The sequence below is a fragment of the Pristiophorus japonicus genome, chromosome 16 (genome assembly GCF_044704955.1).
Source record: "Pristiophorus japonicus isolate sPriJap1 chromosome 16, sPriJap1.hap1, whole genome shotgun sequence".
Taxonomy (NCBI): Eukaryota; Metazoa; Chordata; class Chondrichthyes; family Pristiophoridae; genus Pristiophorus; species Pristiophorus japonicus.
Genome location: NC_091992.1, coordinates 75536282 through 75554637, shown reverse-complemented (window position 1 = coordinate 75554637; position 18356 = coordinate 75536282). Strand labels below are relative to the sequence as shown.

Sequence of the window (18356 nt, the reverse complement as noted above, 5' to 3'; positions counted from 1 at the left end):
ATTTTTTTTTTAAAAAACAAGAGAATTTTACTGTCCTTAATGGATGTTACAGCCACAACCGTATTATAAAGGAAGTCTAATGCAGAAGGACACCTCGTCTCAGCTGATGACAGGCCTTCACTGATATTAAACTTCTACAGATATTAAACTTAGAGACGCATGCCAAGACAAAATGAAAGTCTCTAACCTTCCGCTGAAAATGTAAAATCCATGCAATTCTTCAGAAACCACGGTGTGACGGAGTACATGGTATAAATAGGATTGCTATAAACAGCATCACCACAAGTGTACACAGAATAGGACTGCCCTGTGCAGATACCATCAGTGTACATATACAACACAAACTGGACTGCCCAGCTCGTTCTCGGGCACAGTGCCACACGTGCCTAATCAAATGCCAGGCTCCATGTGTAAGCCTAGACAGTGAGTTATTGAGACCATTGGGAGCCTCACACCCAAGCTTGATGCTGCCCACCCTATTTACACGAGCCTGACTAATTCTTTACTTGCCCAAATGATCAGAGGCCTGCAGTGTATGACTGTGAATTTTAATGAATGAACGACTGAGTTACAATGAAGTACTAATACAAAAGCAAAATACTGCGGATGCTGGAATCTGAAATAAAAACAGAGAATGTTCGAAATCTCAGCGGGTCAGGCAGCATCTGTGGAGAGAGAAACAGAGTTAATGTTTCGGGATGATGACCCTTTTGTCAGAACTGGCGAATATTCGAAATGAACAGATTCTTAAGGAGCACTGAGAGGGGGAGGGGAGGAGAGAACAAAAGGGAAGGTCTGTGATGGGGGGGGGGGAAGGCAGGAGAGATTAGAGAGACAAAAGGGATGTTGGGCCGACTTGAGATGATAATGGCACAAATTGGAAAGAAATTAGTCTAGACAGGGAGTGAATAAGAACATGATAGGAGCAGGAGTAGGCCATTTAGCCCCTCGAACCTGCTCCACCATTCAATATGATCACGGCTGATCTGATCATGGACTCAGCTCGACTACCCTGCCCGCTCCCCATAACCCTTTACTGCTTAAAATTCTGTCTATCTCCGCCTTAAATATATTCAATGACCTAGCCTTCACAGCTCTCTGGGGCAGAGAATTCCACAGATTTACAACCTTCTGAGAACAACAACGGTGGAATAATTACCAACTGCCATGGGAAACAGAGAAAAATACATGAGGTCAGGGGGGTTAAAAAAAGAGGAAAAGGAGCTAAATATGGGCAGAGGTCATGATCTGAAATTGTTGAACTCGATGTTGAGATGAGAAGGCTGTAAAGTGCCTAAACGAAAGATGAGGTGCTGTTCCTCGAGCTTGCGTTGAGCTTCATTGGAACAGTGCAGGAGGCCGAGGACAGAGAGGTCAGAGTGGGAGTGGAGCGGGGAGTTCAAGTGACAGGCGACCGGAAGCTCAGGGTCACACTTAGGGACTGAACGGAGGTGTTCCGCAAAGCTGTCACCCAGTCTGCGATTGGTCTCCCCAATGTAGAGGAGACCACATCGTGAGCAGTGAATACAGCATACTAAATTGACAGAAGTACAAGTAAATCGCTGTTTCACCTGGAAGGAGTGTTTGGGATCCTGGACAGTGGGAAGGGAGGTGGTAAAAGGGCAGGTGTTGCACCTCCTGCACTTGCACGGGAAGGTGCTGGGGGTGACTGCGGAATGGGCCAGGGTGTTGCAGAGGGAGCAGTCCCTTCAGAATGCTGAGAGGGGAGGGGAAGATGTGATTGGTGGTGGTGGTGGAGCTGGAGGTGGCGGAAAGGGAGGGGAAGAGGTGAAAGCAGAGGTGCAGGAAATAGAACGGACACGGTCGAGGGCCATGTTAACCATGGCGGAGGGGAATCCTCAGTTGAGGAAAAAGGAAGACATGTCAGAGGCACTAGTGTGGAAATCATCATCATCATAGGCGGTCCCTCGAACGAGGATGGCTTGTTGCCACGAGTTCACAGGTGTTGCGATGAAGGACCCGATGGTCCAGTCCTGAATTCCAGTTGAGGGGGTGGAAGATGACTGTGCGTAAATTTTTTTAACGTGTGGTGACCGTTGCACACCAGCCACCACACGGGCTCGACAGAGCTAGGTCTTGGTCCAGTGGCAAGGATTAACCAAGACGACTGGAGACCTGCTCTGCTGCACGGACCTAGTGCGCACACATATCGCAGTGTGGGCTGGGCCCGTGCTGCCCCTGGGCCCTCGGCTCTTCTGGGCCCCATACCCTCATCTGTCGCACCTCCGCCACGATCTCTCACTGCTCCTCCGCCATAAACATTCACCGCTCATCCACCCCAACCTTCCCACTCCTCTGTACTTGGGCCCTGCCGATGTTCCTGCCCACGCTCCAAAACGGCAACCAAGGTTTTGATGACGTCACCCAGTCGCCCATCTCAAAATCGTTACATACTTGGAGCAGCTCGCGCCGGAGGTTGAAGTGGTACACCGCTCCAGCTCTTTTATAGCCCGACCTGCGGAGCTGTTCTCGCGTAGGTCGGGGGAAGATGAAGTACAGTACTGTCATCTAACCGGCCTGCTACTGTGGTGATAACCAGGAACTGCAATCATATTTACTGAATACTGAACAGATGCAAGAATGAATGATCTATGTCCTACCACAGCTCCAAGCTTGCATCACTCGACTCTCTGTGAATCAGCAATCTTGTTCAAACTCATCAGGTACAGTGGGACGAAGGCTTCCTCGATGCAGAAACTGTCAGGTCCTATTGGAGGGAGTTTAGACAGCCCAGGCTCCAAAGAGCATGGACTCAGTGCACAACAGCGTCCTAACTCGGGACCAATGGGCCAGCTCACTGAGTGTGGGTGGCTGGTGTAGGAGGTGGAATATCCAGTGTATGCTGGTAGATGGGACAGTGTAGAGGCATCGATTCCATACGAGGCGTGATCTGGGAGTGCTTGAAGTGGAGTATGTTCCATTCCCAGCACTAACAGCATTGCAGGGAATTTTTTTTTTTAAAAAAAGGCTGAGGAATCTGGCTACTTGGGATGATGGACTGGAGCTTCCAGTGCCTGAAGCCACAAATGGCGAGAAGTGATGTCCTCCCAAGATCGTTGTTGGGGCCCCAGTTTCTCCACTGCTTATAACCCGAATTGGGAATAGAGTGGAGTATATTGAAGTTTGCAGAAGATACTGAGCTGACACTCCAGTGCAGTGCTGAGGGAGTGCTGTGCTGTCGGAGATGCTGTCTTTCAGATCAGATGTTAAACCGAGGCCCCGTCTGCTCCCTCAAGTGGGTGTAAAAGATCCCATGGGAAGATTTCGAATAGAAGGGGAGTCATCCCCGGTGTCCTGGACAATATTTATCCCTCAATCAACATAATGAAAACATATTATCTGATCATTATCACATTGCTGTTTGTGGGAGCTTGCTGAGTGCAAAATGGCGGCCGGTTTCCCACATTACAATAGTGACTACACTCCAAAAGTACTTCATTGGCTGTAAAGCGCTTTGAGACATCCAGTGTTCGTGAAAGGCGTGATATAAACCCAAGTCTTTCTTTCTTTTAGGAGGGGCAGTGAACTGCAAAGAGGAGGGCAGGAACATGCAAAAAGAGAGCTACATTAAGCAAGTGGGTAAAACAAAAGCAAAATGGAGTTGGATATAACAATGCATGGGCTGAACACTTTGGACACATGAATGGCAGAGGGAAAGAGAGTGTAAGTGGGGAAAGACTGGGACTCGGTGGAAATGAACAGGGATTTAAGTGTAATTAAAAGTTATCTCACAGTTACCAAGACAAGCAAACGGTGTCACAGATGGATGGGTTCCATCACAAGAGATACAGAATATAAACAGCAATGCTGTTGTAGTATTAGGCAGTCCCTTTTATCAAGGATGACCTGCTTCCACACCAAAAAGGGATGAGTTCACAGGTGTTTCAATAAGGGACCTGACATTCCGGATCCTGAACTACATATTGAAAGGTGGAAGATGCTTGTGGGTGGATTCTTTAAACGTGGGGTGGCCGTTGCATACTAGTCACCACATCTGCTGTTGACACCACATCTGGAATATTGAGTTCAACTTTGGGCACCCTATTGTAGGAAGGGTATTCCAGCCTTGAAGGCAGCCTAGGGATCAGGATGATACAGTACTTGGGATGGAGGGGCTGAGCTGTGAGGGGAGACTGGATGAAATTCAGTTATACAAGCTCACAATACAGGTCAATGCACTTCACGCGTGTATATTTAATATCTACCACCATTCAGTAACCAAGGAAGTAAAGCACTCACAACAATCAAAAAAACATTGTCACCAACATAAGTACAAAAAGGTTAAATCCCACATGCATATACTGTGCGAATGAGTATTGCGAACGCAGGCCCAACGATGGTTTCTATTACTAATGTTTTATTTAATCAGAAATACAATTAGACAGATCTGGATCGCCTAACATCTTGGTCAACACTAGGAGGAGGATCCAGAAGAAAAGGACAGGATCCCAGGTTAAAAGCAAATCCAGGGAAATTAATTCTTCACCAAAGTTCTGAGCTTTGGAATCATACTGCTCCAGGAGGCCACAGACAAAAAAATCGATTGAGCTGTTTAAACGGGAGCTAAGTACTCACTTGAGAAGCGAGGATACTTGGGGATATGAAGAATGGGCAGCGAATGAGGATCAGATAAAAGACCCTCGATGGTGACATGGAGCAGGTTTACTGGGCTAAATGGGTAACTTCTGCTCACATCACAAAACACAGATTGGTGCCAACTCTTGCCCGCAGGGTCAGTTCCTAATCTCAGCTGATGCTGCCCACAGTGTGCTATTCCAATCAAGTGCACATTTACTACTGATTGTTTCCAGTGGCAGAAGGGTCAGTAACCAGAGTAATCACAGTTACAGTAATTTGTAAAAGAACCAGATGATGAGGCAAATTTTGTTTACACAGCGAGTTGTTGTGATCTGGAATACATTGCCTGAAAGGGCGGTGCACGCAGATTCAATAGTAACTTTCCAAAGTAAATTGGATAAATATTTGAAGGGGGAAACTTTGCAGGGCTATGGGGAAAGAGCAGGGGACTGGGATTAATTGGATAGCTCTTTCAAAGAGCCGGCACAGACATGATGGGCCGGCTGGGCTCCTACTGCGCCGTACTTGACTGTTAGACTACCTCAACTCAGTCTGCATTCACCGCGGTCAGTCTATTCCAATTCAGTCTGCATACTGTTAGATTACCTCCAATCGAATCTGCATTCAACACAGTCTATTCCAATCAAGTCTGCACTCAGATTGCGATACAGTAACCTACTTTACAATAGTTGTTGTTTAGGGGGTCACGTAGCTCACGCTCTTAGCTGCCAAGCGTTTTCAAGTTCCCTTCAGCTTATTTTGCCAGTTATTTTTCCTGAACTAGTAGATAAGTTTGTCCTGAAGACAGTAACAGGAGGAGGCCATTCAGCCCCACAAGTTTGACCTTCTATTGGTTCTTCGCTGATCTGTCCCTCAACTCCATTTACCCGTTGTTGGTCCATATCCCTTGATACCCTTACCCAACAAAAGTCTGGCATCCTCAGCCATGAAAATGTTAATAACCTCCAGCATCCACATCCTTTTGGGAGAAAAAGTTCCAGATTTCCACTACCCTTTGTGTGAAAAAGTGCACCCTGATTTCACTCCTGAACGACCTAGCTCTAATTTTAAGTTGTGCCTTTCGTTCTGGATTCCCCCAATCAGAGGAAATAGTTTCTTTGTATCTACCTTATTAAATCCCTTTATCACTTCATACACCTCGATTAGATCACCCCTCATCCTTCTAAACACGAGAAAATGAACTGCCAAACACATCCATAAATGAGCAGGTCTTTTATCCATGCAATTACCTTAAACACAAGCAACAAAGTACCTTCCTCGCACCATCTGTTGAGGCATTCGCATCTACCTCCTATTAACCACTGGGCTCTACTTTGCAATCACCAGGGAGACAGGTAGTGGACACAAAAGCAAAATACTATGGATGCTGGAATCTGAAATAAAACACAAGCTCGAGGAACAGTACCTCATCTTTCGTTTAGACACAATTTCAGACCATAACCTCTGCCTATATTTTGCTTTTTTTTCCTCTCCGTTTCTCATGGCAGCTGGTAATTATTCACACCCTATCAAGACTAATCTTTTTCTAACTTCTGAAATTACCATCTCAAGTCGACCCATCATCCCTTTTGTCTCTCTAATCTCTCGTGTCTTCCACCCTATCACAAGACCTTCCCTTTTGTTCTCTCCTCTCCTCCCTTCCCCCTTTCAGTGCTCCTTAAGAATGTGACGAAGGGTCATCGACCCGAAATGTTAACTCTATTTCTCTCTCCACAGATGCTGCCTAGCCCACTGCGATTTCCAGATAGATGGTGGAGTTATGTGGAGCACACAAACTAATCATGGTTAGCAGCACTAGGAAGAAAAATGAAGAGCTCCAGGTCCTACCTGAATGTCTTAAGATGCTGAATCTTCAAGATTTAATAAGGGAATGATATTCAAGTACAGCATTACACACAGGGTATATCAGACACCGTAGATTTCAGTCAGAGACAACAAGAGCAGTTCAAAATATGGTTTAAAATTGGCAAATATATTTTCACACAACAGAAGACATAGTGCGGGCTCGTTGATGCACATGTATCCGGATACTGCCATTACATTATTTCTATGGAAATAGCATTACAGAAAGGAGAATGGAACATTACTCCACAGAAATTAAGTGAAGCCATTTCCATTAAGGGAGTTTTGTTTGGGGAAACGCTGTGTACAGGAATCACACTGTGCCAACGAGTGCCACCACAAGATTACAGGCAACCCAATACTATCCATCCCATTAGTGTTGGGGAAGGCTGGCCAAATGCTCTCACTTACGGGTGTGGTTTCATTTCGATGTAGTTCTTGGGGATGAAGCCATCTTTTCCATTCAGCTCAGCCTTGTACCAGTTCTGATCACATTCCTCGTTTAAAACCTGCGGAGATAACGTACAAAGAGAGGTTACACTGGGTAGTTGCACTGCAGTTTACAATGCACTCTGCATATTTGAAATAAAGCTTCAGGTTAATAACATAAGAACGTAAGAAATAGGAACAGCAGTAGGCCATACAGCCCCTCGAGCCTCCTCCACCATTTAATAAGATCATGGCTGATCTGATCATGGACTCAGCTCACCTCCCTGCCCACTCCCCATAACCCCTTATCGTTTAAGAAACTGTCTATTTCTGTCTTAATTCCATAGATTTACAACCCTCAGAAGAAATTTCTCCTCATCTCTGTTTTAAATGGGCAGCCCCTTATTCTAAGATCATGCCCTCTAGTTCTGGTCTCCCCCATCAGTGGAAACATCCTCTCTACATCCACCTTGTCAAGCCTCCTCATAATCTTAAACGTTTCGATAAGATCACCTCTCATTCTTCTGAATTCCAATGAGTAGAGGCCCAACCTACTCAACCTTTCCTCATAAGTCGACCCCCTCATCCCCGGAATCAACCTCGTGAACCTTCTTCTGAACTGCCTCCAAAGCAAGTATATTCTTTCGCAAATATGGAAACCAAAACTGTACAACTTTAAGCAAGACTTCCCTGCTTTTATACTCCATCCCCTTCGCAATAAAGGCCAAGATACCATTGGCCTTCCTGATCACTTGCTGTACCTGCATACTATCCTTTTGTGTTTTATGCACAAGTACCCCCAGGTCCCACTGTGCTGCAGTATTTTGCAATCTTTCTCCACTTAAATAATAACTTGCTCTTTGATTTTTTTTTCTGCCAAAGTGCATGACCTGCCAAAGTTCAGGTTCTGGCCTGACTAAAGGGTCCAGTTCCCAGGAACACGTTAAAAATGAGTCAGGACAAATCAGGCAGAAACTTTTCATTCCAAGGGATAGAAATAAATTGTCGAAATGGTCAGTATAAATGGGGGCGAGAGTTTTAGATTGAGGGACATACTGTGAAGATGAGGCTGATTGGAAACGGGAAGTATTTGCTAGGCTAATTTCCTGTTGCTAAAAGCGTTTGTACTCTCCTGCACTCAGTTCTGCTTCTCTCTCGGATACTTAGGTGGGCATCTTGCACCGAGGCAATATTGCTCTGAACTGGGATAGGGAGTGCAGAAAGCAAGCATCCCCGATTACTGTTTCCTCCTGGAAATGCTGGACCTCAGTAACCATTCCCCTAGATGTGCTGGAGAAACAGTATTGCTCAGAAACCAAAGCTCCATTTGTTACGTTATGCCTTTATAATAAATACCGTTCACGTTCTCAGGACATCCCAAAGTGCTTCACAGCCAACAAAGTTATTGTTTTTTGGAAACACAGTGACTGTTTCAATGCAGAGATGCCAGAAAACATGGCAGCCTATAAGCGCACAGCACGTTTCCACAAACGACGAGATAAATGACCAGGTGCTCTGCTTTAGTGATGTTTGCCGAGGGATAAATGTTGGCCAGGACACCAGGAGAACCCTCCTGCCATGGGATCTTTTATGTCCACCTGATTGGGCAAATGGGGTCTCAGTTAAACATCTCACCTGAGAGACGACACCAGACGGTGCAGTACTGCACTGGAGTGTTGGCCTAGTTTGTGTGTTCAAGTCCAAAAGTGGGGCTGGAACCCATGACCTACAGGCTCAGATGCAAGTGATCTACCACTGACCCAAAAGGTCATGAAGCCGGTTCGCACTTGGCCCAGTTGCCAGGCAAACACATGGCCTGGATCATTACCCTGACACAGCTCCCTCCCACCCACCCACCCATCATTGCCACAAGTAAAAATATGCTTGTGTGTGCATTCGCAGAGTTATTTATTGACTATTTTTTAAGTTCCGCTTGCAGTTGTAATATGTACTTTAAGAATCCAGGCCAGGTGGGCAGCTCAGGAGACCACACAGAAAATTCAATCGGAGGAGTGAAGAGAAAGCTCTTCATTTATTTTTTTTGTGTGTCCTGGAGACACCAACTCTTGCTGGGGACAGTTTCTCAGGTGCTGTACCTCAAGTGGTCAGACCCGATGTGAGGACTGTAGGCATCGAGTGCTGACAGGCAGTTCAACCACTGGGCGATCAACTCCAATTCACGGCCTCACCCATTGCCCATTTTCCAGCAAGTCTCATAAGAATTATGAGGCGGCCATTCAGCCCCTCGAGCCTGTTACACAGGAACAGGAGGCGGCCATTCAGCCCCTCGAGCCTGTTACACAGGAACAGGAGGAGGCCATTTGGCCCCTTGGGCCTGCTCCGCCATTCAATGAAATCGTGGCTGATCTTCCACCTCAACTCCACTTTCCTGCACTGCCCCCATATCCCTTGATCCCCTTTAGGAAGCAAAGAGTAGGAATAAACAGGTCCTTTTCAGAATGGCAGGCAGTGACTAGTGGGGTACCGCAAGGTTCAGTGCTGGGACCCCAGCTATTTACAATATACATTAATGATTTAGACGAAGGAATTGAATGTAATATCTCCAAGTTTGCAGATGACATTAAGCTGAGTGGTACTGTGAGCTGTGAGGAGGATGCTAAGAAGCTGCAGGGTGACTTGGACAGTTAGGTGAGTGGGCAAATGCATGGCAGATGCAGTATAATGTGGATAAATGTGAGGTTATCCACTTTGGTGGCAGAAACAGGAAGGCAGAATATTATCTGAATGGTGGCAGAATAGGAAAAGGGGAGGTGCAACGAGATCTGGGTGTCATGGTACATCAGTCACTGAAAGCTGGCATGCAGGTACAGCAGGCGGTGAAGGCAGCAAATGGCATGTTGGCCTTCATAGCGAGAGGAATTGAGTATAGGAGCAGGGAGGTCTTACTGCAATTGTACAGGGCCTTGGTGAGGCCACACCTTGAATATTGTGCACAGTTTTGGTCTCCTAATCTGAGGAAGGGCATTCTTGCTATTGAGGCAGTGCAGCGAAGGTTCACCAGACTGATGCCCAGGATGGCTGGACTGACATATGTAGAAAGACTGAATCGACTAGGCTTATATTCACTGGAATTTAGAAGAATGAGAGGGGATTTCATAGAAGCATATAAAATTCAGGTTAGATGCAGGAAGAATGTTCCCGATGCTGGGAAAGTCCAGAACCAGGGGTCACAGTCTAAGGATAAGGGGTAAGCCATTTAGCACCGAGATGAGGACAAACTTATTCACACAGAGAATTGTGAACCTGTGGAATTCTCTACCACAGAAAGTTGTTGAGGCCTGTTCGTTAGATATATTCAAAAGGGAGTTAGATGTGGCCCTTATGGCTAAAGGGATCAAGGGGTATGGAGAGATAACAGGAGTGGGGTACTGAGGTGAATGATCAGCCATGATCATATTGAATGGTGGTGCAGGCTCAAAGGGCCGAATGGCCTACTCCTGCACCTATTTTCTATATTCAAAAATCTATCGATCTTCGTCTTGAATATACTCAACGACTGAGCCTCCACAGCCCTCTGTGGTAGAGAATGCCGAAAATTCACCACCCTCCGAGTGAAGAAGTTTCTTCTCATCTCAGTCCTAAATGGCCGACCCCTTATTCTGAGACTGTGACCCCTGGTTCTAGACTCCCAGCCAGAGGGAAACATCCTCCCTGCATCTACCTTGTCGAGCCCTGTAAGAATTGTGTATGTTTCAATGTCTCTTTGAATTGTGATCAAGCGCTTGAACCCTGGCTGACTTACCAGCCCAGAGGGTGGCAGAGGCTCATTGCTGTGCCTATGCTGTCGCCCTGACTGATATCGGCCAACTCTGTACAGACAAGGAATGAATTTCACCCCTTACAGTTCCTTACTACAATGTGCACTTACTAATAGGCCATGGAGAGCTGTTGTGTAGGATTTATGAAGTATGTAGAACACTGAACGTCTATCTGTAATGTTCCATTTTAAGTTAAGAAAAACAGCAAACTGTCATTGATTTTGATCGAGTGCGATTAAATTCTCTCAAATCGCTGGAAACACTATCCATTCAGTAACCGCAATGGTCACTCAAATCCAAGGCACTGTCACTCAACATTTCTGTACAAGACTTCTTTTGTGTCACCGATCTCTGCAGCAGACACTGCGACTGCACACCTCGCTTCAGGTTTAGCTCCCAGTTATAATGGGCAAGTTCACGCGACTTTATAACTGCTGCCTGTCATTCAAAGAGTACGTAGATCGGTAGGGCTGTCGGAAAATGATTTGTAAGCAGGGTAAAGGGGACTGTGATCCAGTGGGTTAACCTGTCCTTTCACCTCATTTCAGTTTCAATCTAGCTCAAGAGTCTCCAGGTCCTCTGATGGGATTATTCGGCTGCAGTGTGGGGTCATCATCATCATAGGCAATCCCTCGAAATCGAGGAAGACTTGCTTCCACTCTTAAAAAAATGAGTTCTTAGGTGGTTGTACAGTCCAATACGGGAATTACAGTCTCTGTCACAGGTGGAGCAGATAGTCATTGGAGGAAAGGGTGGGTGGGACTGGTTTGTCGCACGTGCCTTCCGCTGCCTGTGTCTGGTTTATGCATGCTCTGTGGGCGTCAGAACCTTATATGAAATGGGACTGGATCGTTCCAACTCTGATCCTGATGGACATGAACTGTGTGCACAAAACCCCCACTCCCACTGTTCAGTAATAAAGTGCAATCTCAATTGGAGGGGGGGAACTGAAGATGCCAGACTTGTGCCTCGGAGATGTTTTGAGGTGACAAATGAGACGCAATGTCAGGGAAGCGCAGGGGGAGCTTCGAGAGACTTAGTGTGTGCTCGGTGTCCATTCCCGGACATCAACATTCCTCCGAGAGGGTGAACTGCAAACTACTAAAGGGCACGTCATCTGTCCAAAGACACACACTATACAGCTGGCAGTGTGTGCAACACCAGGTAAAAACAAAAACCTTCCATCAGTTATTTTTAAATTAATGTTTGATGCCAAGATGGGTGGGGGGGGGGGGGGATAGGGGGAAAAGAGGGCGGCATGACAGGGTGGCACCTTCCTTAAAGCTGTACTGCAAACATTTGTTCACTCGTTTATCGTCCCAATGTAATCCCATCGTTCTCACACACAGCCCTATCTAATCATTACAATCCAGTCACAGGAGTAAAATAAAAATCCCTCTCCCCAGAGTGGGACGTCCAAAGACATGTCAGAATATCACAGCACGGAATGTTTTACTACTAGGGGCTATGGAGGCAGACACGATCATTTAAAAGGGATGCGGATAAGTATTTTGAAAGGAATATAAAAGGATACGGGGAAAGAGCAGCGGATGGGACTGGAATAGACAGCTCCAGGTGAAGAGCTAGCACAGGAACGGGTACAGTGGGCCAAATGTCCTCTTTCTGTGCCGCAGATTCTACCATTCCAATATCTCCAACAAGCCTTTGGAGGTTGGAGCTTGATCCCATTTTACCGATAAATAGCTGGCAGAAGTTGCCACTAACTTGGAGCAGTGACCTCCCTCCGAACCCAGTGAACTCAAAGGCATCAGTTCAAGGTCAACAAACACGGCACTGCAGATACATTTGGAACCAATTCCACATCTGAATGTTTTACAACTTGTTGCCCCCACCTCTTATGGACAGGCACAGCAGAATACTATCCCAGTCACCACCCGCCCACTCACGTCTCACCTTTCATCGGGACAGTATAGGTCATTCAATAAAGAACGACTGCATTTATATAGTGCCTTTCACGACTACCGGACGTCTCAAAAGCGCTTTACACAGCCAATGAAGTACTTTTGGAGTGTAGATACTGTTGTAATGTAGGAAACGCGGCAGCCAACTTGTGCATAGCAAACTCCCACAAACAGCAATGTGATGATGACCAGATAATCTGTTTTTTTGTTATGTTGATTGAGGGATAAATATTAGCCAGGACACCGGGGATAACTCCCCTGCTCCTCTTCGAAATAGTGCCATGGGATCTTTTACGTCCACCCGAGGGGGAAGACGGGGCCTCGGTTTATCATCTCATCCGAAAGATAGCACCTCAGACAGTGCAACGCTCCCTCAGCACTGCACTGGAGTGTCAGCCTAGATTTTTGCGCTCAAGTACCAGGAATCTGACTTGAACCCACAACCTTCTGACTCAGGCGAGAGTATTACCCACTGACAAGGGTGCATTGCAGACTGGCCTGACCGTCCCTCAGCAGGTGCACACACACACTTCCCCGCAGAAGTCACCAGACAGCAATCAGGGGCATGGACCCAAACCCCCCCCACCGCTTGAAGCCACCAGGGGCACATCTTCAATCTCCAGTGTACAATAAATCCTCAACTTCAAAGAGGCATTAGAGCCCGAGCCTGTTCATGTCAAGGCTGACACAGAGTTGTGGTTTTGATACATGACCATCAGCGGAAGCATGCGCTCTCATATCTGCTTCATCAATGGCTGCAAGATTATCTTCATTCAAGTGAATGCTCAAGTGAGAGGTGGTGGTGAGGTAGAACTGGGTGTAAACCCGACGTCATGTTGCCGAGGTGCAGCACGGAGACAAGAAATACCAGCTCAGTATCTGCCCAAGTACTGAACAAACCATGTCCAACGGAGGTGAAGGAGCTTCATCACATTCTTGATACTCAAGTGCCACTTGTCCGCTAATGGCAATTACCAACAACTTGTATTTTAACGTGGTCAGGTTTTACACTCTATTTTCCAATGCTCCATCTTAAAAGGTCAACTAATGTCACATCTTCAGCTCTTGTTCAAGTACAACACTAAACCCAAGTGGACATAGGTACAACCACCTGGGGTCAGGGTTTGGGAAGGAGATGAGACATCCCCAACTGTCCCACTTCAGAGACCTGAGCATGCAATCCAGGCTGACATTCCAGTGCCAGACTGAGGGAGTGCTGCACTGTCAGAGGTGCCATCTTTCGGATGGGACATTAAACTAAAACTCTGTCTGCTCTCTCAGGCGGACCTAATGGACCCCATGGCACTATTTTGAAGAGCAGGGATGTTCATCCCGGAGTCCTGGCCAATATTTATCCCTCAACCAACAGCATTAACAGATTATCTTGTCATTATCACACTGCTGTTTGTGGGAGCTTGCTTTATGCAAATTGGCTGCCGCGTTTCCATTACATCAGCGACTACACTTCAAAAATATAGTACTTCATTGGTTGTGAAAGGCGCTAAATAAATGCAAGTCTTTCTTCTTTCCTTCAACAACATTTTTATTTCCTTTTATTCACCTGCTCCAAGTACTGGAACTGCCCTGATGGTTAGTAGAGGAATCAAGGGATATGGGGATAGTGCAGGAAAGTGCAGTTGAGGTAGATCAGCCATGATCTCATTGAATGGTGGAACAGGTTCAAGGGGCCGAATGGCCTACTCCTGCTCCTAATTCTTATGTTCCTATGGTTGCCACAACTGCACATGTGGATGCGCCTCTGATAAGTCAAATTAAACCGGAGAATGAGAGATTGAGAGAATACAAATGCAAGAAAGGGCAAAGCAGTTACTGACACAGGCCCAGAGAGAGACTGCCCGTGTGGGGCTCAGCACAATACCGAGGGTAGAAGGAGCAGTGGTAATTTGGTGAAGGGAGAGCGCTCATCAAATTGAAGTCAAATTAATAGACACAGACTTTCAAACTGCTGTGCAAAGGTTACTGCAAAATACACATGACAAATTTAAACAAGTTATATATACAGGAAGCAATGACAACCCAGCAGGTACAGCTCAGACATATAATCGATAGTACCCTGTAGTGAACGACACACTGCCAGAACAAGCCACGAGTGGAATATTACGAGAGCCCAGGCATCTGCAGCCTTTTTGAATAGTGATGAGCTGCTAGCCTTCCACTTAATGGTTGAATCTCCTATAAAACACTACCCTGACAGCACCAGAGCAGGGGACGGCAACAGTTCAGATATTGAGAATCCCTTTCCCACCAGTAACCCCTTCCCGATAACTCACTAGAATTGGGTAGAAATGCCTTGCGAGCTGAGAAATTAAATTCAGTATCAACATTAATATCGGTGATTCTCAGCACTGGGAGAAACAAAAACATTCACTTTCTTCCTTTAAGGAAATTAGCTGCACTGCCATTTGAGCAGTATGCACTTTGAAAACAGAAAATCTGGTTCATTTTTCCTGACACTTGATTGATGTGAATCTCACAAAGTCATCAAGGTATCTTGGCCAATCCACGACCCTTTGGGCATCTCTACTAGTGAGCCACCAAATAATGTAAACCCACCGATTCCTGGCACAGTTTACTTGTAAACACTTCAGGGTGCCACGTTGCTATGTTTATTGGTAAACATCAGTGATTACAGACATCAATACGCTTCCGAACGGTTTGGATGGGATTTGACACGGGTGCGTATATTTCTGCAACATCCAGGAGGGAGGCAGGATATTCTTCCAGCATGGGGCTGGAAACCAGCCCGCCGGGGGTGCGGGGAAAGCCATTTTTCAACTGCAGAAAGTTCAATATGTACAAGTTTCCCACGATTTAAGTGCTGCTCTTGGTCAACCACGGAAAAGCAACGCACAATGGAAAAACAGGTGTCAAAATATTTCAAAACCCCCTAATATTTTGTACAGAGGCAACAACAGTCTCACCCAGACAGCGAGTGAGTAATTAGTGAGTAATGCTATTATTCAATCCGCTAGGGAAAGATTGAGTTACTGCCACACAAAACCAGAAATGCTCTCTTAATGTGGGCAACTAGCTGGTAAATAATTTTGTTTTTAAAAAAGTAAAAGTTATAAAGGGCAGTCAGATAGGTGGACTATTCTGTCACCTGTAGAGAAAACCCTGAATGTAGGGAAGAGCTGGTCAGATTATTGCTAATATTACTGGACAGAAAGTGTATGGCAGACGGGCAAACCCCGGATCCTCAGAGCGTGGAGCTCTGCACCAAGAGCACTGAAGGTGAACATTTAGTGCAGAGTTACAACCTGAACAAGTTGGAGCTCCATTCTGGGGACAGAAAGATCTCACTTATTTACAACCTGCGTTTCCCAGAGCAAGTCCAGTAAGGGTGGCGTTGAAGGTGCTAGATAAATGCAAGTTGTTGTTGCAGATCACAACACTGCAGACATTGCCCAGAGCAGCAGCCTTACACTACATTACTGTTTTTATTTCCCACACCAGGGAAGTTCCTCTACAGCCATCGATGGATATCAAGGAAAGCTGCCTGATCTGGGTGGAATTCCGGAGGGGCTCTGCACTATTCCTACTGGGGGCTGGCTTGTTGCTGAGCAAATCTGCTTTACTTAAAACAACATTTCTATAGTGCCTTTAACGTAGCAAAAACGTCCCAAAGCACTACACAGGAGCATAATCGGACCAAACAATTATCAAAGAAGGAGATATTATCACCATAGGCAGTCCCTCGGAATCGAGGAAGACGTGCTTCCACTCTTAAAATGAGTCTTTTGGCGGCTGAACAGTCCAATACAAGAACCACAGTCCCTGTCACAGGTGGGACAGTGATTGAGGGAAAGGGTGGGTGGGACTGGTTTGCCGCACGCTCCTTCCGCTGCCTGCGCTTGATTTCTGCATGCTCTCGGCGATGAGTCTCGAGGTGTTCAGCGCCCTCCTGGATGCACTTCCTCCACTTAGGGCGGTCTTTGGCCAGGGACTCCCAGGTGTCGGTGGGGATGTTGCATTTTATCAGGAACACTATTAGGACAGGAGATATTAGGTCAGGCTTGGTCAAATAGGTAGCCTTTAAGGAGGAGGGGTTTATGGAGGGAATCCCAGAATTTAAGGCCTAGATGTCTGAAGGCATGGCCAATGGTGGGGCAAGGAAAGTCCCTTCAGAAAAGAAAAGCCCACCTTGAGCGCTCAGGTGACAATGCAGCCCAGAACAAGGGAATGAAAGGACAGAGTTCCAACCCACGGCACCACCCAAAGGGAGATAGAAAATAATTGGGAAGATAAAGTGTTAAATGGACTGAAGACAAACATTTCAATTCCCTCTACTGCTGCATGAAGCAGCAGCAGAGCCTCAGCGAAGGCTTGCAGTGACTGTGCTATTTATATAAAAACGCAAATGTTTTCAATGCGAGTGCTTTTCATATTAAACCATTAACTGGGCTGCAAATGGTCTTGTCCCAGGGGCCCGTCCCAGTCAAATGCAAAACCAAGAAAAACTTTTCTTCACGCTCATCATTAAGCTGTCAGCCAGAGCTCCATGGTAAGTGGGTCTGACATTGCCAGCCCAAACACCCGGTTTACAGTGCTGTGCACAATCCAATGCCAGTTACAGCTGCCCCGGAGCAAACATAGTCCCGCAATGCCTGCGTGGACGGTCCTGGCCCTCCCCTGCAGGGCCTGCACTGGTTGATAAGGAGAGCGGAGGCTGCCGTCAGCCTCACGCTCTGCTGCTCAGATTATACACTGCCCGTGCTGAAAACAGACAGCAGCACCACAGCATTCCTTCAATTTCAGCTCGTTTTCCTTTCCAATTTCTTCAGGCATTTAAAAATATTAAATCCAGCTGAAAGTCAGAGGAAACGACAAGTGAATTATCGCTGGATGAAAACTGGGGAGCATTCATAGTGACAATGAAGCTCAAAGGGCTGAATGTGCGCTATGCTGCCGGCTGTTTGCGCCCCGGAGGGGCAGTAATGGAGGCGACAATGGTTTCCGAGCCGGTGGCCAGCTCCCAGCGCCCCGCTGGGACGTTAGTTGCCAGTTTTGCTGAGGCACTGAACAACACCGCCTGGGAGCGTTAAGCCGGTGTGCAATGCCACCGGTTTCGACAGCGCTTCGATTTTTGTTGGACACCAACCCTCTAGCGCCCAATAGCACGCCCTAGTGGGAGCGCCCGGAAAACCAGGCGGTCAGAGCTGTCCCCGCAGCAGTGAGTGAAGTAAGTAACGAATGGGACAAGTTAGATGGTTTGGTTTATTTTTATCTTTGCGATTTATCCTAATGTGGGGTGGGCAAGGCATTAGGAATGTTTGTTGTGTGTTTTGTGGGGAAGTTCCACGGAAGCCCCTCTCAGGGTGCTCCGAAGTCGGCTCTTTAGCAACAGATTTTCAGTTGCTCAGCCGGTAGGCGCCCGAAGAGAGGTGTGCAACGCCTCCCTCAGTGCCCGGCTCCACACTCGGGGCCCAGCTGCCAAATTTTGTGGCTGCAGACGCAAACCATTTCAAGGCACAAACTTTACCGCCCCCTGCCATTATCGTCCCGCAATGACCAGATGCGAAAATCCAGCCCAAAGTCTTCTACACACTCACTTAGGGAGCACCAGCCCTGTAACAGGTAAACAGCATCGTACTTTCTGACGGTGGACTGCAAACAACTGAGTCAGGTTTTGACTGTGTTTGTCAATTTCCACTTCCTTTTATATAGAATTAGAGAAATGGCAACACGGAAGCAGGCCCAACCAGTCCATGCTGGCATTTATCCTCCACCAGAGCAGTAATCC

General features: G+C 46.7%; 1 protein-coding gene across 1 annotated transcript in view; it reads right to left on the bottom strand.

Moving 5' to 3' along the window:
* LOC139226598 (growth factor receptor-bound protein 2) overlaps positions 1-18356 on the bottom strand; it is a 198812-nt gene that overhangs the window by 65566 nt on the left and 114890 nt on the right. Inside the window, exon 2 of the mRNA XM_070857457.1 lies at positions 6874-6971. Within this exon, the coding sequence (XP_070713558.1) occupies positions 6874-6971 (98 nt within the window). The remainder of the gene's footprint in view (positions 1-6873; positions 6972-18356) is intronic.